General features: G+C 36.4%; 1 protein-coding gene across 10 annotated transcripts in view; it reads right to left on the reverse strand.

Annotated features, from left to right (window-relative positions):
- Glut1 (Glucose transporter 1) overlaps positions 1-27811 on the reverse strand; it is a 123957-nt gene that overhangs the window by 52839 nt on the left and 43307 nt on the right. For 9 of the 10 annotated variants that reach the window (XM_043432998.1, XM_043433002.1, XM_043433001.1 and 6 more), the window contains 8 exons: positions 20216-20553; positions 17495-18347; positions 6927-7119; positions 5467-5577; positions 3044-3139; positions 2780-2940; positions 496-855; positions 108-339 (listed from right to left, as the gene is read on the reverse strand). In XM_043432998.1, the coding sequence (XP_043288933.1) occupies positions 108-339; positions 496-855; positions 2780-2940; positions 3044-3139; positions 5467-5577; positions 6927-7119; positions 17495-18336 (1995 nt within the window). In that variant the 5' untranslated portion in view covers positions 18337-18347; positions 20216-20553. The remainder of the gene's footprint in view (positions 1-107; positions 340-495; positions 856-2779; positions 2941-3043; positions 3140-5466; positions 5578-6926; positions 7120-17494; positions 18348-20215; positions 20554-27811) is intronic. The other variant, XM_043433006.1, reaches the window with a different exon arrangement.

The raw sequence follows: 27811 nt of genomic DNA on the forward strand, positions 1-27811 counted from the left end.
CTTAAGCTTAAGCGAATAATGCGATCCTGGTGAAGCTTTGATTTCGAGAATTTTAATGAGTAGGCAATAAAAGTAGGCAATAGGAGAATGTGCTCGAGTCAACTGACCGCATTGATGCCCGAAAGTTGTTGCGACAGTTGCATGACAACGCCAATAACGAGAGGTGCCCTCAACGTCGGGCTACATATGAGCTCGGTCATTGAGATCGTCGACTCGGCTAACTGAGCCCTTTCCTCCGCCCTCATTTCCTCAATGTCTTCCTCTACTTGGTTACTCGCTCTCAGCCTTCTCAGAGCTTTACGAGCTTCTTCCTCCCACTGCTTCGTAATGAGCAAATATCTAATCGTTGGAAGAAAAAAAAAACATTTTTTCTTGTTTGGCTTACCCCAGTGATGAGGATGATGATAATAATAAATGGACGAACGATCCCGAAGAAGAAATCAAATGAAAATAGACAATAGCCGCGTGTGATGAAAGAGGCAATGAAATATTTACCTTGGAGATTCTGGACATATTGGAAGGAGTACAAGCTGTAATATCGCCGGGCATATAGCCAATCCTAATAGAACCGGCCAACCATCGTTAGTTCCGAGGATTTGCTCAATGCCCAGCACCTGGGAGACGAGGAGGCCCACCGTAACAGCGAGCTGGTTCACCGTGCCCAGGCCACCTCTCAGATTCAACGGCGCTATCTCCGATATGTACATTGGAACCAAGGAGGTGTTCAAACCACAATTGACGCCGATGACGAACCGCCCGAAGAACAGCATCTCGTAAGACTGTGCTATCTTGGTACAACCCATCAGGCACGCCCCGACGATGCCCAGCACGTTGTTTAGCAGTAAGCCCCCCTTTCTACAATTTTTTTTGTTTCTTCTTTGAAATTGCTATTTCACTGACTTGGTCGTTTTTAAATGCTCTCCCGCTCGCTCAAATTTACGCTCAACTTTTATACGATCATCCGATACACCTCGTTCGATCGATATACATTAGGCGCGTACCGCCTTGTATAACCCCCGCCCCTTCCCGCCCAACGGAACAACTCCGGTCCCGTGCAAATAGCGTCTGCAGCGAGCGAACCATTAGGGCCGATTAGAGCCCGCACCACTTTTTCCGCAAAAGCATGCGGCAAATAAACAATGAAATAAAGAAATAAGCCTCTATTCGCAACTCGGAGCCCGTCGCGCGCAGTTTCAGACATTTTATTTCCATGGTCCCGCGATAAAGTTGTCTCAAATTCGTGTAAACTCGTGGAAATAATCCGCTAACTAATTAAGGACTTTTATCAAATTATCATTCCTTCAAAAGAGTCTTTTATTGTGAATATCATTACGCGCGCCACGCATCCGAAAAATCTCATTCGTGACTCAACTCCGTTCACTCGAGTCACTCGAGATTTTCGAAATTCATTGTTTTGCAATCTCGCTGATTCAAAAGAGTATTGCGCTTGAAATATTTTATTGCCGTTTGAAATAAATTCCCGTTGGAGATAAATAATGTTTTGATATGAAGGATACTCTGTCAAACTAGCTACTTTTTTTCGACCATCTCAGATCTACTTCATAACTGGTTATATCAAAGTAGGTACTACTAAAAGGCACTCTATGTGAATTTTTTTAGATTTTTAAATTCATAATTTTAGAAAATACCATTTTTTTTCAAATGAATATATCTCGGAAACTTGAAGTAACTGAAAAAAAATGTTTTCACATAAAAGTTTTTAAAAATAAAAAAATAATTCTCCCTTTTTTTCGTAAAAAGTCATCGTTACCAGAACATAAAAATTATTTCGAGTCGTCCGCTCGAAAGCTAACACAAAACTACAACTTTTATGTGAAAAGATTTTTTTTCAGTTACTTCAAGTTTCCAAAATATATTCATTTGAAAAAAAACGGTATTTTCTAAAATTATGAATTCAAAAATCTAAAACAATTCACATAGAGTGCCTTTTAGTAGTACTTTGAAATAACCAGTCATGAAGTAGATCTGAGATGGTCGAAAAAAAAGTGGCTGGTTTGACAGAGAATCCCTCATATATGCATCCCGCGCACCCGTATTTAAAAGCGAAACAAAAATACTCTGGTGTTCCTGTCAACATCGCTAGCGATTATAGTTATTTCTTCGCAGTGCGAAATATTGATTATCTGCTTAAAGATTGGATTGGAAAGAAAAACAAATAAGTGGTCGCGCCACCGGTTTTTATCGTTATTGTTAAATTTTCGGATACGGAAAAGGCTCCGCGTATAGTTTTCATTAAATTTTGCCGCAAACACGAAATCATATGATGCGTTTTTCTGTCTTGCGATTAAATTATTTTTTATTTCGCGTACGAAACTTTAGCGCGCCTTGACGCGCGTCGCGCATATTCTACGTTGACCTATTCACTTTTGGGATCCATGAAAATTCACATTTTATTCACAAAACCATTTTTAGCTATATAGAATGCTATATATTTAGCTATATAGAATGAAGTTTTCTCCAATTTTTCGTGTAAATTTTTCGAAAAAGTCCGAGCCCCGTGATAATAGTTTTTTCGCGGAGAATCAATACAATCACTAGCGATCACGAGAGGAAAAAGAAAAAGAAAAAGAAAAAAATCAATTGTTCGAACGAATCTATGCTGATATGCCGTGGATGAATACAGAATGATCTTCTCAATAATTAATTTTACCAATATAGCAATATGTATACGTATAATTCATCTTTCATTATGTCCTTTGGTAAAAATCTAGTCGGAACGTGCGTTTTGGTATAAATCGTATCACTCGTTGTTACTGACCTGCCAAATCTGTTGGCAATAATGCCTCCGCTAAAACCGCCGACCATACCGCCAATTGCGAATATGCTGACGGCCACCGAGTACAGCTTTTGTACAGCTTTGTCCGATAAATCCTCCCCGTATCTGTCTTTGTAGACGTCTTTCATGAAGTTTTCGATATTCTGAAGCAATAAAAGCAGTCGATCAAGTGCCGAATAATTGAACAATAGTTTTGCATTAACACGGCAGTACGCTATTATAAGAACATTGACATCGCTAACTTACCCCTTGAGGCGCATTGATTACTCCGGTATTGTATCCAAACTGTAACATGCCGAGTACCGCTGCCAATATGGCGTATGACAGGAAGAACGTCAAGCCCTGAATTAAAAAATAATAATAATAATAACAACAACATTACAACATTCGGGTAATTCGCGTAACGCGCAGATTCGTCAACACCGACAACAAGAAAAATGTATTGAATCATCAGCAAGAGTCCGACCCTTCGGATATGCATGGAACTGTTTGTCGGAGAGTAAATAAAAATTATTTACGATGAAACGAGCGTGAATATACCTATATATATTAGGGTGGTTCAAAAAAATCGACTATTTTTATTTCTTCAAAGCCCGGGTTTCAATTATTGCAGTGAGGTGAAAAAAGATGCCTGACAAAATACCTTAAAATAGCCCTTAAATAAATTTTTTAGAGGTCGCTCACCGCGATTTTCTATTGTCCATTTAAATAACACGGGAAAGACGTTACTAGCTGCTTTTGAATTTTATTCCTCGGCAACGGGTGAGGGTACGACAACGCCCAAGGTGGTTTTTTGTAGGGATTTGAACGCTCTATAAAAAAAGTCTCTTGGCGTTTTACGCTAAATCTACTCCTACGAAAGTTATTCAACGTCAAAATTGGCTTTGAAGAAAATTTTGACATTTTTTCACTTTTCCGGCGAAACTATCGACCCTGTCACAAAACGCTGTGGAAACTTTTTCGGAAATCATGTGATTTAGTATAATATCGTGATCTTAGATTATTATAAAATTGAATAATTTATAATAATACTACATTACGAGGTTATTCTTAGAGAAAAACTGCAATTTCCGTTGAGTGAATCGTTATATTAACAAAAAAAGTTCCAAGTTTCATGGAGTCATTAGGTAATGCTTATTGTTGATGAAAATTCCAAAATGCATCGGATTTTTCCACCTTCCATTTATAATTTCTTTTGGGGCATTAATTTTTTTTTTTAGGAATGCAATATAAATACAGATTCAAAGTTATTCGAATTAAGTATAAATTGAAACGTCTAATGTAATTGAGTTGCAAAAATTGAGTGGAAATGATGTTTGGAATAATAGATCATAGCCCTACAGTAAGGGTAACCTCCTTTTCCGTTCTGCCGGTATTATAGGACGTTACCCTTACTGTAGAGCTATCCATTATTCCAAACATCATTTCTACTCAATTATATTAGACGTTTCAATTTATACTTAATTCAAATAACATTAAATCTGAATTTATATTGCATTCCTCAGGATAAAAAAAATTAATGCCCCAAAAGAAATTATAAATGGAAGGTGGAGAAATGCGATGCATTTTGGAATTTTCACCAACAATTTCTTTCTGAGGCATTATCTAATGACACAATGAAACTTGGAACTTTTTTTGTTAATATAACGATTCACTCGACGGAAATTGCAGTTTCCTCTAAGGATAACCTCGTAATGTAGTATTATTATAAATTATTCAATTTTTTAATAAACTAAGAACACGATATTATACTAAATCACATGATTTCCGAAAAAGTTTCCACAGCGTTTTGTGACAATGTCAATAGTTTCGCCGGAAAAGTGAAAAAATGTCAAAATTTTCTTCAAAGCCAATTTTGACGTTGAATAACTTTCGTAGGAGTAGGTTTAGCGTAAAACGCCAAGAGACTTTTTTTATAGAGCGTTCAAATCCCTACAAAAAACTACCTTGGGCGTTGTCGTACCCTCACCCGTTGCCGAGGAATAAAATTCAAAAGCAGCTAGTAACGTCTTCCCCGTGTTATTTAAATGGACAATAGAAAATCGCGATGAGCGACCTCTAAAAAATTTTTTTAAGTGCTCAAATTTTGTCTGGCATCTTTTTTCACCTCACTGCAATAATTGAAACCCGGGCTTTGAAGAAATAAAAATAGTCGATTTTTTTGAACCACCCTAATATATATATTGAAATCCATGCGAACAAGTTCACCCCCCACGAAAATGTAAAAAATGCTCGGTACTCGAATCGAGAGAAAAAACAAGTAAAGTGACGGTGAAAAATTTAAACATCTATATAGATACGCGGCAGCGTCTTGACGCAAAGTATTAAAGAGAAAAATTTAGGTAAAGCGAGTCAAGACGAGCCATGTATCTTTACTCGAGTTTTTAAAACAAACGTGACGAAAGGACATTATATGGAAAGGAAAAAAACCAAAGTGAAATGAAAAATCCAAATGCGTTATTTATTTTTACAATACATAGAGGCGCTACAAACAAGTAAAAAAAAAAACACAAATAAATGACATTCCAAAAACATAATAATGTGGTACCTTATCAACATTCAATCGAATAAGATTCCGATATACGAATGAAGATAATCGACATGAATGATGCATGGAAATCATAATAATCATACGATATTTCGTGCTCAGAAATGATGGGTCTTATCACCTGCTCGAGGAGTCTGAGTTTCCGTCGATGCGAGTGCTCCTCGAGCCGATCGACGTATTCTCTCAAAGACTCGATTTCATCCTTTACCTGCTGGACCGTGTCCAGTTCTTGCTGCGTTCCAATACAAACAAAGAACATTATTTATCTCTAACTTGGATGAAATTTTTTACTCGAGAATATTACGGGATGAGTTTCAGCAATTATCTATAATCAAAAGGAAATTCATCCATGTTCATCTACTCTCACGCTTCCAACACGGATTACCTTTTTTCATATTATACACGCTCAAATATGTATTAACAATGCATTTTCAATACAGCGCCCAATTTTCATTGCAAGGAAAGCGAGATGAGAAATTTTACTGCATTTTTTAAAGATAATTTTTGACATTTACGATTGTCAGTTAACCAACTGCGGAGATTTGCTTGTTAGGGGCAACGCTATAAGGGATTTTTATTCGTCGTCACGCACGAACACGGAACGTCAAAAGTTCACGGAGAGAATTTTAATACAAATAATATTTCGGATGAATACATAAAAAAATTTGCTACTTTATGTAGCAGCGCTATTCTATTACATCTCACCAAAGTGTATAGTAATTTTGATGCCGAAAGCAGTTATCTCAAATTTTACTATGTACAACAAGCAAAATTTAGGTCTCATTCTTACATCGAACGTTGTATCGATATCTGAGAATGTCACTCGTGTCTTTGGTGAAATATCAAAAATTGGTGAATTGGGCTGGACAAATTAGTGAAATGTCGAAAATGTTTGTATTGTTGAGTCGCACCGTCCGAAAAGAAGTAAATTTTGTTTTCAGCAAAGATTTACTGTGTGTATTCGCAACGCCTCATATAATTGGTGGGCGCATGAATTTTGCTATGTTATTGAGCAAAATTCAGTGCGGTAAAAATAAAAATACGAAACTATGCAATTTTTCGTATAGCACAGAGAAACGATTGCTATGCTATCTCCTAAATGTCAATCAAATCATTTCATTATTTACTGTGTATTTAATCAAAATTTTCTCGGTGTTCATTTTTGATATACTAGTACAGCGCGTTATTTACTGTGGACTGTGGTAATATGGTTCCCCAAACTTTTTCATTATTTGACACAATCTGTAGCGATTATTATTATAATATCAATATGGTCCGAAGTTACTATAAAAACAGTAATATTTGCTATAAAAGTCTCTCCGTGTTTACCATATTTGTCAATGAAAATTAACGTTGAAACAATTGTTGTACGGAAAATTCTAGGAATACTGGTATTTGCCTCGCAAAGGTGGCGTGTGTGCAGCCTTTATCGTTCAATACAACAATTATTATTGATTCCCTTTGAGGTATCAAATTCCCTATAGAAACTTGATTTTTCGTGAATTAATGAAACAATTATTTTATGGGATAACGAAAGTGTTGTTTATCTATATTTTTTTTTCTCATCCGTAATGAAAGTACCTTGATCGCCACCATATCGCGTTTGACCTCGCTGACCTCGCTCTGGCAGGACTCAACGCTCTTGGTGAGTTCCTGCAGTTGAGTTCTTATTTCGCAAAGAGCGACGGTGGTTTCCAGCTGGCGATCACCACGCTGAAGCTCGTCCAGCTTGGCGCTCAAATTCATACTCATCACGCTCACCTGTTTCTGTAGGCTGTGCGCACGGGGACGCAGAAAAAAAACAGATAAAACGAGAGCCGAATAAATCCTTAATTCCTCAGTACTCGTAAATGGTTACTGATTTTTATTTGAGGTTTCAAAATTTCTTTCGGCGTAACGAAACAGCGACAATACAAAATTAACACCACTAAAAAAGTGAAAGAAAAACGCAACTATAGACTTTTTTTGGATAGATTCTAATAATTTTTCAACCGATGCGTCCTCTCCTTCGTAATGAATGAAAAAAAAGGCAAAAGAAATAGACGAAAACTAGAACTGCCGAGCACTCATACTCAATAGAGCCTTCTGCTAGAAAGGGTATAGCCGAGTTTCTATGAGAAATCTGCCCTTGCGGCATTTTCGACTCGCATTTGGAAGATCGTTTTGGTATCAAACAAAGATAATTTAGCCAAATTTTCAACTGTTTTTCTCAAATGGTTTTCGAGATTTTCAAGAAACCCTCATTTTTTGATTTTATAATTTTTTTATGGTAAAAATCAAAACTAATGGGTGGGGATTTTTTCCCAATTCTTAGGAATAAAAGACGTAAAAAAAACAGTTTTGTAAGAACTCCCAAACCAAAAGCCAATTTTTGGCGGACGAAAGAAAATTTAAATCTTTGTTTTTAATGCTTTTTGCTTCCTCATCGAGGATGCTTTGTGACGATGAAAATTTTTTTTTCCAGTTTTCAATGTCAATGTGCTCAAAATGTTCCAAAACAAAAATGTCCGGATGTCCGGATGCGAGTTTGTGTGCGTGTGTGCGTGTGCGTGTGTGTGTGTGCGCGCGCGCGGGCGTGTGTGTCATGGCACAGCAAAATCAAAACGCTTATAACTCGAAAACGATTTGAGATACAGAGCTACCGTTTTGCACAGATGTTAATCTATACAAGCTCTTCATTCTCTGATAATTTTGTTAGAATTTGTAAGAAATTACAAATCCTACGACGTTTTGAAATTTTCATACAAAGGGTGTCGAAGCTCCAACTTTCGAAAGTTTTAAGATTTATTCATAATTTTTCTTTTTATAAATAGACTATCATGATAGGAAGGTTGGTATAGAATTTGGAAAATATCAGTTGAGCGGTTTAAATTTTATGACATTTTGAATTTTACGAAAATATGAGTTTTTCAAAAATCGTGTAACCGCTTCAATTTTTGGAAATTTTGTAAGATATTGTGTATAAGTTTGTACTTCCTCTATACTTTCCAGCAAAGTTGTCTGAATTATTTAATTTCAATGTAAATAGAAAAACAATGAAAATTGAAAGTTGCAAACTGTTTTTTCCGATGGTTCATCATTTAGTTTGTTTTTTATGAATTTAAACAAAGAGATAAATTAAAGTTCGTAAAAGAAGGTAGAGAAAATACATTGTTCCCTTGTATACAAAAAAAAAATTGCTGCAAATTAAAATTTGCAAATTGCTTCCTCAAGATAGTCAAGATGGTCAAGATGCACGATGCTCAAAGCTTCCTGTATGAGGAAGCCAAAATGAAAAATATAGCACCTCATAGAGTAAGCTTTGAGCATCGTGCATCTTGACCATCTTGAGGAAGCAATTTGCAAATTTTAATTTGCAGCATTTTTTCAAAAGTGTCACTCATCAAATTTTGTCAAAAAATGTCTTTTATACTCCTCTATGCTCAAGAATTTTTGCGATTTATTCGAAGTGGTGGAACAATATGAAAAAAAATTAAAAGTAATTTTTTTCTGTAATCTTACGTTCAAACAATCTTATATTTTTTTAATGATAAAGAAATAGGGGAACATGGGGCAAAGTGGCCACCCACTTTTTTGGGGCATTTTTGAATTCTGGGGCAAAGTGGCCACTCACGCAATTCCGATTTCTGGCGGGCACAGGATCAGTGAGAATAAAATTGATCGCAGAAAATACAAGCAACGTCCACCGCAGACAAGAATTTTTATTTTTTGATGATCTCTTTTTTCTTACTCACTAGATTTGCGCGATACGACGGAGTCGTGATAGTGGCGGATTCCCACGATTTGCCCCCAATAAAAACGGGGTTTTGCCACTGGTAATGATAAAATTTATCGAAGTATTCCGACTAATTCTTTTTTCATCCCATCGAAGGAGGGTACCTACTATGCCTTGTTTCATTTCGGTTTATCGCGGCCTTCAATGTTCCATGCGGGAACAGTCAATTACAACGTCTATTTAACGAGAAGTGGCAATTATCGATTTTCACCGCATTCGAGGCGGTGGCCAATTTGCCCTAAAATTTTTTTTTTCAAAATTCAAGAAATAAGGAGGTGGAATCTTTTTTGGGACATAAAAATAAGTAAATGACCACGTGCTAACCGACAAAACTCGTTAAGTTCGTTAAGTGGGCCACTTTGCCCCATACTCCCCTATATAAAAAATTTTTTTTTCACCAAAAATAAGTCCTCACTAGTGTAAAAATAAAAAAAATCAGGACACAACTTGCTTGAAATATTGGGTGGTTGCTTTAAAATTCGTTGTTTTTTAATGTTTTTTGAACGTCTATTTCTATGGTAAAAATTGAAATGATTTTAATCAGAATATGCGCCCTCGGCAGCTACCACCCTCTCCCACTTTTCTGGCAACAATTGAATTCCGCGGCTAAAGAAAGCTCTATCCTTTGAGGCTATCCAATCAGCAATCCATTTTTAGACTCCTTCATAATTTTTGAAATGCTTGTATTCTAAATCATGCTACATCGACCGAAACGCATGATAGTCCGATGGAGCCAGGTCCAGAGAATACGCTGGGTGAAGGAGGGTTTTTTCCATTCAAATTCCATGACTTTTTATTTGACCTTCAAAGCAACATGAAACCGAGCGTTATCATGAAGAAGAATCACTTTTCGTCAGTTCGATGCAATTGATTGTATGTTTTTCATTCAAATTTTGATGCAAATTCTCCAACTGTTATTTATAACGCTCAGCGGTGATTGTTTCATTCGGCTTCAACAATTCGTAATAGAAAACTACTTCCATATCCCACCAAATACAGAGCATTATCTTACTATAGCGCAGATGTCCCGCTTTGGAGTCGATGTTGTTAGTTGGCCAGGATCAACCCATGATTTTTTTCGTTTTGGATTCTCAAAATAGATCCATTTTTCACCTGCTCCGGTCACAAAAAGCTACAAGAAACTCTTCTTGCTTTACTTTGCAAGTAATGAAATGCAGATGTTTAGCCGATTCGCAATAATAGCACTGTCAGTCAATCGATGTGGCAGCCATTTTCCTTCTTTTTGTATTTTCCCAATGGCATGCAAACGTCGTGATACAGTTGATTTATCGACTCCAAGTTATTGATCAAATTCTCTAAGAGATTGGGCAGGATTATCGTCCAATAACGCTTTTAATTTCTCATCTTCAAATTTTTTCGGTTGGTCTGGCCGTTCTTTGTTATCATAAACATCACAATCATCACTTTTGAACCTTCTAAACCAATCTCTGCATACTGTTTCGGATGGAGTAGATTCCCCATAAGTTTTCGCGAGTAATCGGTGAGCTTCAGCCTTACTTTTTTTCAAATCAAAATAATGCAGAAAGATACATCGGAAGAACAACTTATCGCGATCCATTTTTTACTATATATTAAATATGACGTAAAGAATATAAAAATGCCGACTGTTGATTGTATTATATTAATACACCTTCAAGTTGCAAAAATTTACTTGTCACAGTACTTATAGTTCAGTGTAAAAATTGCTAGCCACATCTATATGTAAGTAGCGGGAATTAATGCAACCACCTAATAAATTAAAGTGAGTTATCTAGATCGTTGAAAAAAATGTTCAAATGATTTATAAATCATATAATCTCTAATGGTTTGTATGCAATAAGTTTGCAGTAAAATGATGAAAATTTTGTTCAAGTAATGTATTTCTTAATTTTTCGGTAAAAAAATATTTTTTTATACATTTCTTTACCATCAAAAAAATGTAAGATTGTTTAAATGCAAGATTACAGAAAAAAATTACTTTTAATTTTTTGTTCACATTGTTCCACCACTCCCAATAAATCGTAAAAATTCTTGAGTATAGAGGAATATAAGAAACATTTTTTGACAAAATTTGGTGAGTGACACTTATGAAAAAAGCATTAAAAACAAAAATTTTAATTTTATTTCGTCCGCCAAAAATCGGCTTTTGATTTGAGAGTCCTTACAAAAGTGTTTTTTTACGTCTTTTATACCTAATAATTGGGGAAAAAATCCCCATCCATTAGTTTTGATTTTTACCATAAAAAAATAATAAAATCAAGAAATGAGGGTTTCTTGGAAATTTCGAAAACGATTTGAGATAAACAGCTGAAAATTTTACTGAATTATCATTGTTTGATACCAAAACGATCCCCCAAATGCGAGTCGTAAAAGCCGCAAGGGCAGATTTCCTATACAAACCCGACTATACCCTTTCTCTATCAACAGCATGACCTAAGCGCACATATATATGAACGCGCGAAACAAATAGATCGCATTGATTGATAAGAATACAATGTCCATCGATCGTGTCAATGTTTGATCGAATGATGCAGATGTATAATTCGAATACTTCACGTTTTACAATCATAAAGCTAAGAACGTAAAATCTCATTGATAAAAGAAATGATTTTAAAAATCTATGGTGATCGACTCAATAACAAAAGAGATATTTTCATTTTCTCTCAAGTTGAAAATATTTTATGTGTTTCAACGGCTGTATTCGGTTTGCGGCATCGAGATGTGAATAAACTTTTGATTTCTGGCGATTCAACTGGAACTAGATATTTGGAATTCCAAAAAAACGTACTGCTCGGCAGCGACAAAATATGAAGAAAAAAGAAAAAAAAATACGAATATCGAAATTATTATGCATCCGTGAACGTGTGAATTGGGTAGAATTTCAATGCAAAAACAGACAAATTACAAAATGCGACTATTTCATTGGAATGACAAAGCGTGTAAAACTATTTGCGCGTGTACTCGTGTGTGTGCGTACGTGTGCGGTTGTGTGTGCGCGCGTGTGTATATGATATAATATGAAATGGTGTATCGGCGAGGGTTTGAATGATGTTTACAAAACCTAATTTGCGATTGTGCACATGAACAGTCGGAAGGTACGTGCATGTATTCTCATAATTCGCCAAATTACGCGAGTAACAAAAATTTTATGATTTTTAGAATACTTATTTCATTTGATTTTACAATCATCACTGGCGCAAGAACTTCTCGTACGATAACGATCTTCCTATCAATTGATATTCTCATTTTATGTGATGAGCCAATGTCGCAAATACTGCGAACTTGCTAAAAGGAATACATTTTGCTTCAATGATTTTATTAACGATTTGAAAAGATAAAACCAATGACTCGAATATTCGTATGATATGAGATCGAGAAAAAGCTGATAAAAAGTGAGGAATAAAAATGATGAAAAATCAAGGGTTTCAAGTCCTTGGTAGGTCACTTATTTTCAGGCTCGGTAACACGGCCTTTTTGCCCATTTTTTGGAACATCGTTCGTCTTCGATTAGAAGACAAAAAGAAACTCAATCTGAATTATTGAAATACACTGTTTTTACAAACAGATTCAGTGTGCACATCTATGGAGAGAAAAATCGCGCGCGCGTGTGTTTATGTGTCGGTGTGCGTGTATGTGCGCGCGCGCGCTTGTGATGAAGAAGTTGAAAGAAACAAAAACTTCGTGAAATATGGTGATATTAAAGTGATGTGGTGTATAATATTAAAAAAGGAAAACGGAAAAGCAGATCGAATGAAATATTGCAAAAGAGAAGAAACTTAAAAGCAAAATGCGTTATGCGGCTAGTGATATTGAATAAACGGGACGAATAGTGTGATGAATGATCGACAACGGAAACTCGAATTTTTTATCGAAAATTTGTTTTTCTCCATGCTGGTAAGTTCATTGCGTATAATTCAAACATACGGACAATCGTCCATATGTATGAACAATCGGAAACCGTGACAATGCGGTTGATACTTGGAAAATCCAATTATCATTAGAAATCCGGGTATTTAAAAGTCACGTCCGTAATAATTTTTTAAGTATTTTTTTCGATGAATCAGTGAGAGAATTGTTACGAGAGCCTAAGTATATGAAGAATACGACTCGTGGACCTCGTGGCCACGAATCTCGGGCAAAGTGAATGCATAGCGAGTGAAACGTGCATGAAAATACGAAAAATTTCCCAATTAATGGATTGAATAAATATTTCGATAAAAAATTTGATCGATTTATCGAAGAAAAGGCTGGAAATGAAAAGTTGGTATAGTTATATATGAAGGGGAAGACGGAAGGGTCAGATATTAGGATTATTATAGCAATTAGTTAGTCGTGAAAAAGAATAGATAGAGAAATAGAGTGACGATGTCGGTATGTACCTGGGAGATAGGGAGACCATGGCTGTTTTATTCCGAAACTACAGTATCCTCAATTACGTCTTTCACCGATATTATCACTTTTTCCTCTTCCTGGACTTTTCTGTCTCTCTCCCTCGCTCACTCGCAACGCAGTGTATACAAAGGTATATATATATACATACGTATACATGTATATTTATACACTTTTTGGTAAATGCATACGTCAGTCTTATTTTACGTGGCTTTGCGCTCGTACATATAAATACACATACACACACACACACACACACACACAGACACACATATATATATATGTGTGTGTGTATATATATTGTATTTTTGTTCAATGTTCTCTTTTCTGTCAATTTCCGTCTCTTCGGTCCGTTGCAATATTTTTTCCAACACTTTTCGTCCTTTTCGCACACCCGAGCAGAGAATCTTCACTTGTGAGAGAGTTGACGCAGCACCACCCGTTATATTTTTTTCGTTTTTCAACTTTTTCTTTCTTTCGAATCGGGACGACGTCCGAAACTTTTTTTCTCTTTTTGTCTGTATCCCTGTCTCTCACTTTCTCTCTTTCTCTCTCTCTCTCTCTCTCTTTCTCCCTCCCTCCTTCTTTCTTTCTTATCGCACTCTGAAAGGTTTTACCTATTTTGAAAACATATTTCGTAATTTACGATCAAATAAATTGGTAACGATTTTTAACGTGAATGAATTTATATACTATCTTTCAGGCGTTACTGTTGCGCTGAATATTCACTTCGATATAAATTTTTCGCGCTCCAAGCAGGCCCGACCTCCCGCGCGCGTTTCACGTCGTCGACGTCGGCTTGGGCATTTACTTCTAATTCTTACAAGTTTCTCGAGGTTTTTAAACATCATCTCTCGTCCATCAATCGCTCAAATCGATCTTTTTCAACTGTCTACTGTTCCGCATATTGAGAGAGCACAATAATCAATTAATTTTCTTTCTATTCTCTCTATTTACACGTTACGCCAACGGCGGCGTCGTCAACCTCATCGAGGTCGTCCGCGCGCGTCAGGTTGTGCTTCACGCTTTTTTCCACCCTGTCTTTTGTGCGACGCGCCGCCAGCTTACTCACCCCTGCCACAAAATGAATAAAAAAAAAAAGGTTTTTTTTATAAGATAAAAAAAGAGAAAAAAAGAACAAGGGGGATCTTTTTGACTCGTAGAACGCGTTTCGAGGGAGCGAGACAAGTTTTTTACTTTTATTTATCTACGTTTACTCGGTCCCGTCTTTTTCGTAACCATCAACTTATCAGTGTTCATGAATCTTTTTTTGCAACTCGAATTGTCGAATTCTGAAATTTTTCGGATTTTTCAGTTTTTCTTTGCAATACTTCATTTTTTTGTAATGACAGCGGGCAAAAGAATTTACAAAAAATCAGCGTGATTTCATGAGTGATTTTTGCGGACGGGCACACATGCGAATTGAGATTCCGATTATTGTCTGAAAACTTAACGGAAAAACATCTATTGCTCTGTAGAATTGAATTGAATTCGATTGTTGTTACAAAATAATGACATATTTCTCGTAAGATGGTCAACGCTAATTCGTTTGAACGATCAATCGTCACGATGATGCGAGGGCGCTCGAAGAATTTTGCGATTCACTTTCTGTCCCGTTGGGCATATACAAAAACAAAAAATTATAAAAAAATCCTTCTGCACACGGGCCATTGCCTCCAGCATTTTTTGACTCTACGATTCCGTGAACAAAGCTAATTTGATGGAAAATCATCAGAATGGGAAGAAAAATTGACGGGCGCAGTATGTATATATGAGTTTCGACGTAATAATGAAATTAATTTTTTTTAAGAAAAATCATAAAACAGAAAAGAATTCCGTTTGCTGAAATTGTATCTCCGATAATGAATTTTCGTATTCAACGTAGCACTTCCAAACGGTAAGATTCAATTCGTCCGTGAGACCGTCCGTCGAGGAATTCATGAGAACGAACGTGAATATGAGCAACCAGTGGTAAGCCTGCGAGCGCCGCAGCCAAAGTAACGTTTTCAAATAACACGATTGAAATGAAATACAGAAAGGGAAACGGTAACATTGTATGTACAACCAAATTAAAGTCGAAAAAAACAATTAAACAAATGGTCAAACGAATTAATTCGTTGACGAAAAAAAAAAAAAAAAAACAGGCACACGGTGTATTTGGTATTGTTATGTATAAAACACGAGTGTTTTTTTTTTGAAGGAACGAGCACAGAAATGAACTATTACGAGAGAGTTCAGAGCGCCATAATAGAAACAAAATGTATGTATAATGAAAAGAAAATGGTACCAAATAAATATAAATAAGGGAATAAAACGACGAAATCGTTAGACGATTTCGTGGTTAATGGCGAATTAAGCCTTGCATCACAATCTCGAATATGCTGTATGCGAATATAATAAAAATTGTATATGCGTATACATATAGATAACATCGTTTTAGCTTATGGATAAAAGATTCCACATTTTTCTTATTAATTCATTTATTAAACTCATTTTTATAAAATGAGGTTAATAACGATGCCATTGAGTCATAAGCGCTCGGCTTTTTTCTAATGCAAACTTGGACTGCTACGATCTCCTCAAAACTACATGTATATATTACAAAAGTGTTAAGGAATATATATAACAGTCTTGTCCCAATATGTCACAATTTTGAACAAACTGAGGAGTACCTCGTTTATTCCAAGTTCTCTGTTTCGACATGGTACATACATTTTGAGGGAAAAAAAAATATCCTCAAGCGCCATCTATAGTACAAAATTAATTAATTTAATTCAATTATTAAACAGGATATCGAGATGTTATATCACGATCTCAGTATAAATAGATACTCCCCGGGGTTGTTTTGTTTTTACGTATATTAATATGAATTCTAAACGTAAATAATAATCATGACAAATGTTTATACTTTTTTTTATGAATCTCGGTTACGTATGTGTCATAAAGATGTGAAACAAAATTATGACGAAGGAAATGAATAAATTTTAACGGTAAAAAAATTTTTTTTTTCGCAACTACAAACAAGAACTTATACATAATATGTACGCAAGAGGATTGACTTTCTGTTTCGATCGATCCATTATACAATATTTAATGTATATATTCATTATTATGACTTGTTCGTAAATGAGAAAATAAATGTTCTAACGAATGAGCCGTCTTGCTTAGCATGTTTCTCGACCGCGCTATGGAAACATCAATCGATGAAGACGAGAAGGTATCGAGGAAACAGAATTTACTTCCCCGAACGACTTCTGACGCATTACCATCGAAATAATGCAAAGCACTGTGGAGTTGATATTCGAATACAGCATCGATGATCTTTGGCATCAAGGATCGAGATAGAGAACATTTCAACAAGCAGATCTATATCCTCGTTTTTTGGAGGATTTCTTAGAGAACACTGTCAGATGGCGTCCTATGTTTAGTTTTTGTTAACGTAGTATTCAGGGAAGAATCTGGGCCCCGAGTTGACTCGGGGTATGCACCAATCTATTGCAAGAATTGAGTTGTATTGAAAAAAAAAAAAATGGTCAACTCGGATCCGATGAAATCCAATGTGTGTAGCACAAACAAGATCATGTTGCAATCTCAGGTTTATTCGAATTCGAACAAAACTTGAAGAATATTTGTAATCGTTTTAAACTATATATGACTATGGTCCCATTGAAGATAATTCTAAGGAGCAACTTGCGAGAAAGAAACAATGCCGACCGAGCTGAAACAAGCTCGTACGCTCTACAGGTATTACAATGAATTTCCCGATAAGGACAAACCTGAGACCCAAACAGATGAGTAAATTTCTACCATATTATTATATGACTTATATGATCATATTGCCGCCTAATTATTTGAAACTAAATCGGATCCGACTGAAGCCAGGTTCATTATTATTTTCGGAATTTGCGCGTTTCTCACCCTGAATATTACCTCGTTGTTGGGAATTGAAGGAGGATAATGACCGATGAGGGGGAACGTAACGTACCTTACGAGCAACTCCCTAAGAGTAGCTTCATCGTCCTCCTGTATTTCTTCCTGCGTCTCATCACTGAATGGTCCACCCCTTGGGAACTGATAATGTCGCTGTTTACCGGTACGTCGGAGACTACCGATTTGATGATGCGGATGATGATGATGATGATGGTGATAAGGTTGTTGATGATAGGATTGTTGTTGGTAATATTGTTGTTGCTGCTGTTGTTGATGTTGATGATGATAATGAGCGGCGGCTGCGGCCGCTGATTGAAGATAGCGAGCTGCTGCGCTTCTACCCCTCGTCAGCTTGTATGTCGCAGCCGCTTCGATTTGTCCTCCTGTGTTGACCTCACCGTAGTATCCACGTGAAACATATCGAAGCTCCTCCACTCTGGTGCGGATCCCGTTCTCTTCCTCACCGCTTCTACTTCTACGCCCGTCTCCTTTCTCACCGCCACCACTGCCACCGCCGCCACCACCACCACCTTCTCCTCCTCCACTGCTTCGTCCTCCGACTCTACCGATTCCTTCCGCCGCCTCCTCCTCTTCCTCCTCCTCGTCCTCGTCCTCTTCCTCTTCCTCGTCTTCCTCGTTTGTTTCTTCCTCTTCAACCCCTCCTTGATGATGAACGCGACCAACTTTTCTCTTTTTACGTGCGCGATCGATCGTTCCTTCTCCAACTGGTATTATCGTTCTTGAATCAGCCAAACTACGCGAATCAACCACCGGCCCTATTTCACGCGACGATGAGATACCTGATATCTCCTCGTAAAGACACTCCGAATCCGGATCACCCGAGACTGCGGCGTTCCACAGTTGGCTTATTGGCTTGAAACCGCGTGAATCGGACATCGTAGGTTCCGCTATATTTTCAACCCGGATAACACATTCGACAACCAGTTATGGGAATTCTTTTCGTTATTTTTTTTTCTCAAATAAACTCAGTGGGAGATGGCGCTATTGTAAGGAGGATAGGTCACGTATGACCAGGTTATATGGGCGCACGAGATTTTTTTATGCAAATATGCATATAGGCGATCGTGTACGATTGATCGTAAATGTAATATGAGCGATTCTATTCCAATAATTTAGATTTTATCGCTCATATATCGATAAATGAAGTGAACACCTAATTTCTATGAAGCTGCGGAGTGATGGTTTAGAGTCGCACGAAATGTCCTGGAACTTCAAATGATATGTACACTTGAACGATTAAAGTTTCAACCACTGAGTATTCATGCAATATTCAAAATCTTAACTTAAACCATGAATTTATTTCATATATGGTCGATGTGAGTACGTCTGAAATTTTTCAAGCGTAAGTTAATTATCTTAAGATAATTCGTCTGTCATATGCGGAAAAAATTTTTTTTGTCTCGCAGTCATGCGTGACCGAACCTCCTTGAGGATTAACCATTATTCGTTGCAGGAATTGTACCGGTATGTTGTTATTGAGCCAACTATACGGGATCTCTAAGGCTCTTTCGCCAGATAACAATTGCAATTATTAAGAAAAATTGAAAATAATGCAATAATGTACATTCAGATGTTTCGTTGAATTCGATTATATCGTTTGGTCTTTGGTTCTGCTTCCTTCATTTCAGATTAAAGCGCGTGCTTCAATCAGATGTATAGTTGACGTATGCGCATAACCCATTTGCTGTTGCAAGCGCGATGCGAAAGTAGTCCAGACACCGTTTCCTCGAATTAGCGTATCAATGTTACACGAAATTCTTCCCGACAATCAGCGTATAATTTTCATCAATCATTTCTCATCATCATTTGCTAATCTTATCCAAATTGCATGAATCATCGAATTCTTTTCATTGATAGTCGAGAGTGAGCACTTCTCTTTACCATAAAAATAATAATTGTATCCGCGTTCGCCGTTTCTACAAACCTATGATGACACATACTCTCGAGACATATCGACTTGGAATTACTGGCTTTGTGTTTTCGCGCGGCGGATACTTTTTCTTTCATAGAATACACAAGAGTATGGTTCGCGAGATAATTTGTTCGCGTGCAAAGTAAGACGAGATCGAAAACGGTCCGGGAAATCAGTCGCTGTTACTCGGTTGATCCCAGTTTTTTGTTACATCGACGCTATTATACAAATGTTTCAACCAGGTCTCGTAAGTTCAATCCGAACGGTGCCAGCCGCGGAGGGTCACGGGGCGCGGCAGCAACCACCAAGTACGACCAAGACCTGACTATACCTTCGGAACTTATTGCTGATTCATTTAATGGTATTTTGCACCCTCCCATTGAGCTTCTTTGTGATTTTCACAACGGTTTCTTTGCATGAAAATATCAAAAACCGACTTTTATTTACGCAGTTAATTTTTGTTATTATCCGTAATAAATTATACGATGGTTTCGTTGGTTCAGTAATTTCTTGAAATAACTATTACTAGTGAAAATTAAACACTCTCGATTTGTGAAAAAAACAACTTTCTCAATAATCGGTTAAGACATTCTCACAGGATCTAACAGAAAATCGTTCTCATGTCAGAAAAAGAGTGCCTCTAGTGTAAAAGGAATTTTTAGCATTTCATCTTCCATGAAATTCTTGAATAAAATAAATTACCGACGAGAGCATTTAGATATTGCTCAAACTTCTCGGCCATGATATTATTTCTATCTCAGGAAATCAGAGTTATGCGGCGTTGCGATAGAAAAAAAAAAAACAAGAGGTAAAAAGATGGAAAAACTTGGATAAATCGCTCACCTTGAAGAATTCACAAGCCATCGTGGCCGGCAATTAGGGATTCTCGTTTATCGACTCCCGTCTTGCCTTTGGTTGAGACGCGCGGAATTAATTTCCACGCTTTCAGTCGTTCCAGGCTGAGACAAATACGACGAAAAATTTTTCGTTTCACGACCACCTGAACAGCTCAAGTTGGAGTTTGCCCGACGCAGCTGATGTAGCGAAAGAGGGGGGAAGAAAGATAGAGAGAGAGAGAGAGAGAGAGGTAAGGGAGCGAGCGTGGGAGGGTGAGAGAGAGAGAGAGCGAGAGAGGCAGACAGAGGAAACGATCGACTGTGGTACGGCTCTGGTGTTTCAGACTGGAAAACAACAAGCGAAAATTGATTTACCAATGAGTCGTAGTAGACGAACGGTGTAATAATGAGTGATAATGAGCTAAAAATTTAGTTTGAGGATCAATTACTCCAGTCAATTATCTCTATCAATTGTACCGTCGGTAAAATCCTGTTCCGACGGTACATCAAAAAGGCTTGATATTTGAAAGAAAATAACGAGAAAATATGTAAGCTATTCTTCTTTTATTGGTGAACAAGGTCTATCTTTCGCACACTGACGAAAATGATAGATCAACTTCATCCAAAGTGATCTTAAATTCTTAATCTTCAGTGAATATTAATAAAAAATCATAATCCGTTGTAGTTTTGACTACGAACAAATAGCCAGAATTGGAACACATTCGACGATTACTTTTTAGATAATGGCGTATGAATAATGGACCGGAGTTATGGTCGAAATGAGGTTCTGCGACAAAAACTGTATAATACGACACGCATAAACAAGAGACTCGGTAGAGTCTCAGGACAAGTTCATTGATTGCCCTGTCGTATGCTGGCCCGAAGCTCTCGACAAGTCTATACTTTCTCTGAATAAAACGATTCGCGGTAGTAGGGGGTGAAATGTGCATGTGATTTTGTTTACGTATAATATGACAATAAAAAAATAAGCCAATATCATAGAATGTACCGGTATCATAGAAAGGTATATTGTTTAAACGATACCATTCTAGAGATAGAAAATTGACATTTTTTTCGTATTTTACGTTGAGAAGGTAAATTAGTTTTGGAATTTACTCCACTGTGCTCCGATGGCATAAGAAAAAAAACATTGAAACGGATGTTTCTCGACTTATCTAAAAGTTTTTTCAATTGTATGCATAATGAAAAATTCACGTGAATAGTATATTTTAATTAGTAAAAATTCCGTGTAAAGTTTCAGCATATATGTATCAGGGAATTACTGATAAATGCCTATTCTATTTTGATTGAGAAAAATTGCATTTATAACTGAGGTCATCTTCATAAACATCTGTACATAAGATGTCAGCCCATTGTACGCATGTCATTCATCGCAGACGAATTTTTTTTTGTTTTGTTGGTCTTTCCTTTTTGCTCACTAAATTTGCACAATACGACGGGCTTGAGAAGGGTAGCACTTTGCTCAAAATTATTATTCGACCAGATTTAACGAGAATTGACAATTGTAGATTTTTACGGCATTTGAGAGGGTGGCCACGTTGCCCATCGATAGTTCGCACCCTCAGAAATAATAGGAGTTTCCACAATCTTATAACAATAACTAGCGTGAAAAATGCAAACCTAGAATAAATTGTTAGCAATGACACTGCCGTTCAATTGGAAATTAATATTTTCATAATTTTCATACAATTTATGTATCGTTTCCGTAATAGACGCATGTGGTTATATACAAAAATTTCCATAATTCTAATCTAGAATTATTATAATTGTTCTTCACCAGAAATAATAAATCGAGGTCGTTGAATCATGGACACGGTGAGAAAAATAAATCTGTCTACTGGTGTACAAACATACGAATATACATAACCGGCTATGATCGATGAAACATGCAGTGGATTGTGCTCTTTCCGATTGTGCCATGACCTCGTTATTCTCAGTTATATAGGTACCTTCTAACGACGCTAGAAGCGATTATTTTTTGTTTTTTTTTTTTTACTTTCCTCTCACGCGGGCACTCACATTCGGCCAATGGACGTACTCGTTTAACTACACAGTCGTATCATTCAGTCTTCCAAGTATCGACGAGCAGAGGAGCGACTATACATTTCCACAGATCGATCAAAAATTGTGAAAAAAATTATGTTACCGGTATCTGAGGAATATCTTAAAATTTTGAATACTCTAATGGATACATGAATGAGAAAATTGTTCATTATGTTATGTTAGAATGTCTGCCGGTCAATGATGGGAAAGTTTCAGGACAAAGTAACAAATAAATGTTAGAGTAATTATATTGGAAGAGCGAGTGTGAATCATACAGAGTATACGTCCTCGAATAAAACTGAAATTTCTTCGCACAGCGATTCCCTGTAACGTTATTGCGAATAAATTCTATAAGGGACTTCGGGTATCTGTTTACGTTATCTGAGAAATGGAATTTCTAAAGTCAAAAAAGTTTTTGTATGGAAAAGACGATCGTCCCAATTTGAATTGAATATCGAAAAAACTGAGTGTTACAGAAATTTGTAAAACTGAGAGTAGTATAGATCAGTCGACTAACCTCACTTGGAATTTTCGAAATCGAAATTCTTTGACACGGTTTGATTGATTAAAAAAAGGCTCTGTCAGCCCACGCAAAACAATGGCAAAAATCGACTGACAGAGCCTTTTTTTAATCTATTAAATTGTGTCAAAGAATTTTGATTTCGAAATTTGCAGCTATCTCTCTCTCGCACTCACGGTTGCGATATACGGACTGATCCATCCTCTTAAAATGCATAATGCATACCAGACGTCAAATCAGCGGCTACCGGAGCCCTGCATTTTTATTTTGCTAAATATAAATGAAATTGGTGAAGCTCTCCTTTACATGTGATGCAATAAGCAACATTTTGTACAATGAATAATTTACCGAATATATTGAAGTTAAATTCTCGTCTAAAACTGAGTATCAATCAATGGAGAAAAAATTGTTGGGTCGCTTTAGGAGGGCTAAATCCATACCCAATACACAATAAATTCGTTCAATCTGCCACATTAAATATTGATAACACAATTAGTGTAAAAAAACTTTCTAGATCAACGGCGACAAAAACGCATAGTATTCACAATGATGAGAAATAAAAGAAAAGTCTGTAATGATAATGAATCAAATAAGATGTAAAATGTAAGAGAAAAGTTATGTATTTTGAGACTGATTCAAAAAATTACATGATCTTAGAAGAAAAACAAATCGAAATTACAGAAAAAAAATCTGTCTTTCATTTTTTTCACTAGAAATCATTTGAAGCCTATCCTGCAATACCGCTCAAAAATATTGTTTTTCAAAGTAGAATTTTATGAATTTTTTTGAAATAAATTGAGAGTATCCCATTGAACGAAAAACTAATTTTTGACTAAAAATGGCGGAAGAAGCATTAAAAAAAAAAATTTCCCGGTTTTTTAATATTCACTTAGCAAGAGCATTAAAACTGAAAAATGGCCCCCTACTCAGTGACAATATCATAATTATAGTCAGAGATATAGGGGAACATGGGGCAAAGTGGCCACATGGGGCAAAGTGGCCATCCACTTTTTTGGGGCATTTTTGAATTCTGGGGCAAAGTGGCGACTCACGCAATTCCGATTTCTGGCGGGGCTCAGGTTCAGTGAGAATTCTATGTTTTTTGAGAAATTGATAGCTATTTGAGGCAGAGGGTGAGAATCATTTTGCGAATTACTGATAAATGTCTATTTTATTTTAATTGACAAAAATCGTACTTATAATGGACTTGATCTTCATCAACACCTGCGCACAAGGTGTGCGCCCATTTTAGGCATGTTTCGCAGCGAATTCAATCTTTGGAGGAATGCGAATAAAGTTGATCGCAGAAAATACACGCAACGTCCGCCGCAGACAAGAATTTTTCTTTTTTGATGATCTCTTTTTTCTTACTCACTAGATTTGCGCGATACGACAGACTCGTGACAATGGCGGTTTTCCCACGATTTGCCCCCGATAAGAACGGGCTTTTGCCACTGGTAATGGCAAAATTTATCCAAGTATTCCGACTAATTCTTTTTTCATCCCATCGAAGGAGGGTACCTACTATGCCTCGTTTCTTTTCGGTTTATCGCGGCCTTCAATGTTCCATGCGGGAACAGTCTATTACAACGTCTATTTAACCAGAAGTGACAATTATCGATTTTCACCGCATTCGAGAGGGTGGCCACTTTGCCCCAAAAAATTTTCTCGACCAAATAAGGAAAAAGAGGATGAACAAAGAGTTTTAAGACTCAACAATAGTCGAAAGATCATTTATTATCTGATAAAGTGGGCTGGATATTCATTTTCGGCATGAAAAAAAATTTGGCAAAATTTATCGAAGTATTCTGACTAATTTTTTTTTCATCCCATCGAAGGAGGGTTCCTACTATGCCTCGTTTCTTTTCGTTTTATCGCATCCTTCAATGTTCCATGCGAGAACAGTCAATTCCAACGTCTATTTAACGAGAAGTGACAATTATCGATTTTCACCGCATTCGAGGGGGTGGCCACTTTGCCCCAAAAATTTTTTTTTTCAAAATTCGAGCAATAAGGAGGTGGAATCAGTTTGGGGACATAAAAATAAGTAAATGACCATGTGCCACCCGACAAAACTCGTTAAATTCCTTAAGTGGGCCACTTTGCCCCATACTCCCCTACATTTTTAAGCAAAAATCGATAACTCCGGAAAAGGTGAAGATGAAGAGCTAAAAATTTATCTAAAGACTTCTTTTTACATGTATATAAAAACGTATGAAAAAATAAAAAAAATCGATAGTTCATAATCACGATGAATCCATGACCATTATTCGAATGCCATTCTGCGATAGTAAAACCGAATCTTCGATGTCCGCGGCCGGTTGCGGTACTTTTTTAATTATCATAATTATAAAATCATGTGCGAAGACTTTACCGGATGCGAGCGTGATAAGACGAAAGACTGCTGGAGTCGACAATTTTTTTAATTATGAATACAAGCAGCAGGATATTGTAATACCGCCTGAGAGATAGAGCACGTGATTCGCAAATCGCACTTGAGTCAGCAAAAGTCAGGGACCTTCCACGCAGTGAGGCGTATCAAGCATATCGTATATAGTGAGGCAAATGAAATGAAGACGTGTTCAATTTTATGACCTGTGAAGTTTTTATAAACGTGTCTTCAAAAATTCAGGCTTAAATATATTATGATCGAACGTTTTTCAGAACAATGACAATGATAACATCACAGATTTCCTTATCGCTTGCCTTATTCATAGCACCAATGTTATCTTTCGCGTGACAAAAGCAGCATCAAATAACTTGTGAATCTTTCTTGTATCAAATTCATCGTAGTTAGGCAATAAACCGACAATAAAATCAATGAGTCATTCAGGACCGTATGATAACTCGGCTGATCATCCCCAAGTTTCTACATATCAACACCTTTACCATATTTTTTCAAAGATACCGATGGAATGATTTTTCATAAACCCAAAGCAAAACGACTGATCACTCACGGCAATACCAGTTAGTTTTTAAGAGTAGAGTATGGATCAGTCACCCGACCTCAATTGGAATTTTTGAAATCGAAATTCTTTTACACAGTTCGACCGATTAAAAAAAGGCTCTGTCAGTCCACGCAGGGCAATACTATAAATGGGCTAACATTTTTATTATTTCGATCGGGCGAACGGTATGAAATAATTTCACTTTCAAAATTTACAGCTATCTTTCTCGTCCTCACGGTCGCGATATATCGACTTATCCATGCTCTTAACGAAGCCTTGTATCGTTTTGACTCCACTTGCCCCGCCCCGTATTTTTACTCCTCTCCTCCTTGTTCCATTTTCTCTTTCTACAACAGAATCTTTTGAAATGTAATCTAAAGCTGTTCTTTCATTTTGTACTATCTAATAATCGAATTTGCACGAGGACCAAGGATAACTGTGAACAATCCGACCGATACCAGCGGCCATATTATGTTATGAATTTTCGCTGGTCTTCGGTCACTATGCGAAAATTAGGAAAAACTGCCTCCCGCTCGATGATTGCTCAACTCGAAAGATCGGAAAGAGTCATACACGGATCATGCTGCTATCGCTGCTGGTATGGTAAACTATTTTGTAGTTCAATTTTTCATTTGACATAGCAAATTTTCACCCACATTCGTAATACTCGATTGTATATTGGGATAAAACATTGATTCGCGTATTCCTGGGAAATCAGTAACCAACTGATAGCGCTGAATATCAAAATGAATAATAAAGGCGATGAAGACACAATTTTTTTCTAAAAAGATTAACAAGTAAATTAGAAAATGATAGATCATGGAAAGTTAATAAAAGTTGAGTGTAATTCTTTCTTTTGGAAAGAGTAAAGGTGATATATAATCAGAGAGGAAGAGAGATAGAGAAAGATTGTTTTTATTATGTCATGGAAAATAATCCTTTAGGCAACGAATTCACAAAAAACAAGGGTACCACTGGGGGCAGAAAATTTGTATAAAAAAAAAACATAATATAGAACAAGACATCATAAATAAAATAAAATTTAAAACATAGATAGACAAATATGAAAATAAAATAAGGCATAGTCAAAGAGACCTATACAATAAAAAATATTACAGAAAAATGATAAGAATGTACATATATAAGAATGGGTTAAGAGTGGAAGAAAAAAGTTAACCACACTTAAGGAATAATGAGTAATTGAAGACTAATTTGGAGATTTATCTAGAAAATTGGCCAAATTACGATGAGCAAGATCATCAAATAAGAAACAAGAAGGTATAAGGAGCAAGAGATGAGATATTAATTGACTGATTGATTATTCATTTTGCCCTGGAAAAATCCTTAGGGCAGTAATAACAATTTTAAATGATTCATTGAAATACCAAAAAAGAAATAAATATATAACAAATAAAAACAAAAACCAAAGAAAAAAGTAATACTAATAATTTACCGAAATAGCTTAGACGGTCTTAATATGAGAATATAGAAATAACATATGCTAACGGAAGAGAAATAAATAGTAATCGTAAGTCTGGTAGCTCTACCAACAGTGAGTATATAAATGAAGTTGATGAAGGTATCACATTGAACATTAAGTTATAAACATTAAGTTATAAATCAAAGCACGGCATCATTAAAAAACGATGATGAAGAAAGCTACACTCACAGTACGATTCAAATGTATAATGTTTAGTATTATCATGTAAAATCGGAATAGTTTGATTCGGGTCTTCACACTCAAATAAGTAGGTGGAAAGATGTGATTTGAAAATATATAATAATGAAAGAGAGCGTATCACGATAGAAAGTTGATGACTTGAAATAAATGGCTGCTGTGACGAACGAATTTTGAAAAGTTGCAGTACGCTGCTTAAGGAGTTTCGGTACAGAAGTCAAAATATTAAGAAATTGATCAAATTTGGTGATAACGTTCTTCAACATCAAGTGCGAAAACACAAATTTTTTCAAAATTTTCTTCTACTTAGTTATCGAGTAATTACGCATTAAAGCAGATTTTTCATGCCCGGAATGTATACCTATATATATGGAAACGCTATGCTTATACACG

This window comes from Venturia canescens, chromosome 1 (genome assembly GCF_019457755.1).
Source record: "Venturia canescens isolate UGA chromosome 1, ASM1945775v1, whole genome shotgun sequence".
In the NCBI taxonomy this organism is placed as follows: Eukaryota; Metazoa; Arthropoda; class Insecta; order Hymenoptera; family Ichneumonidae; genus Venturia; species Venturia canescens.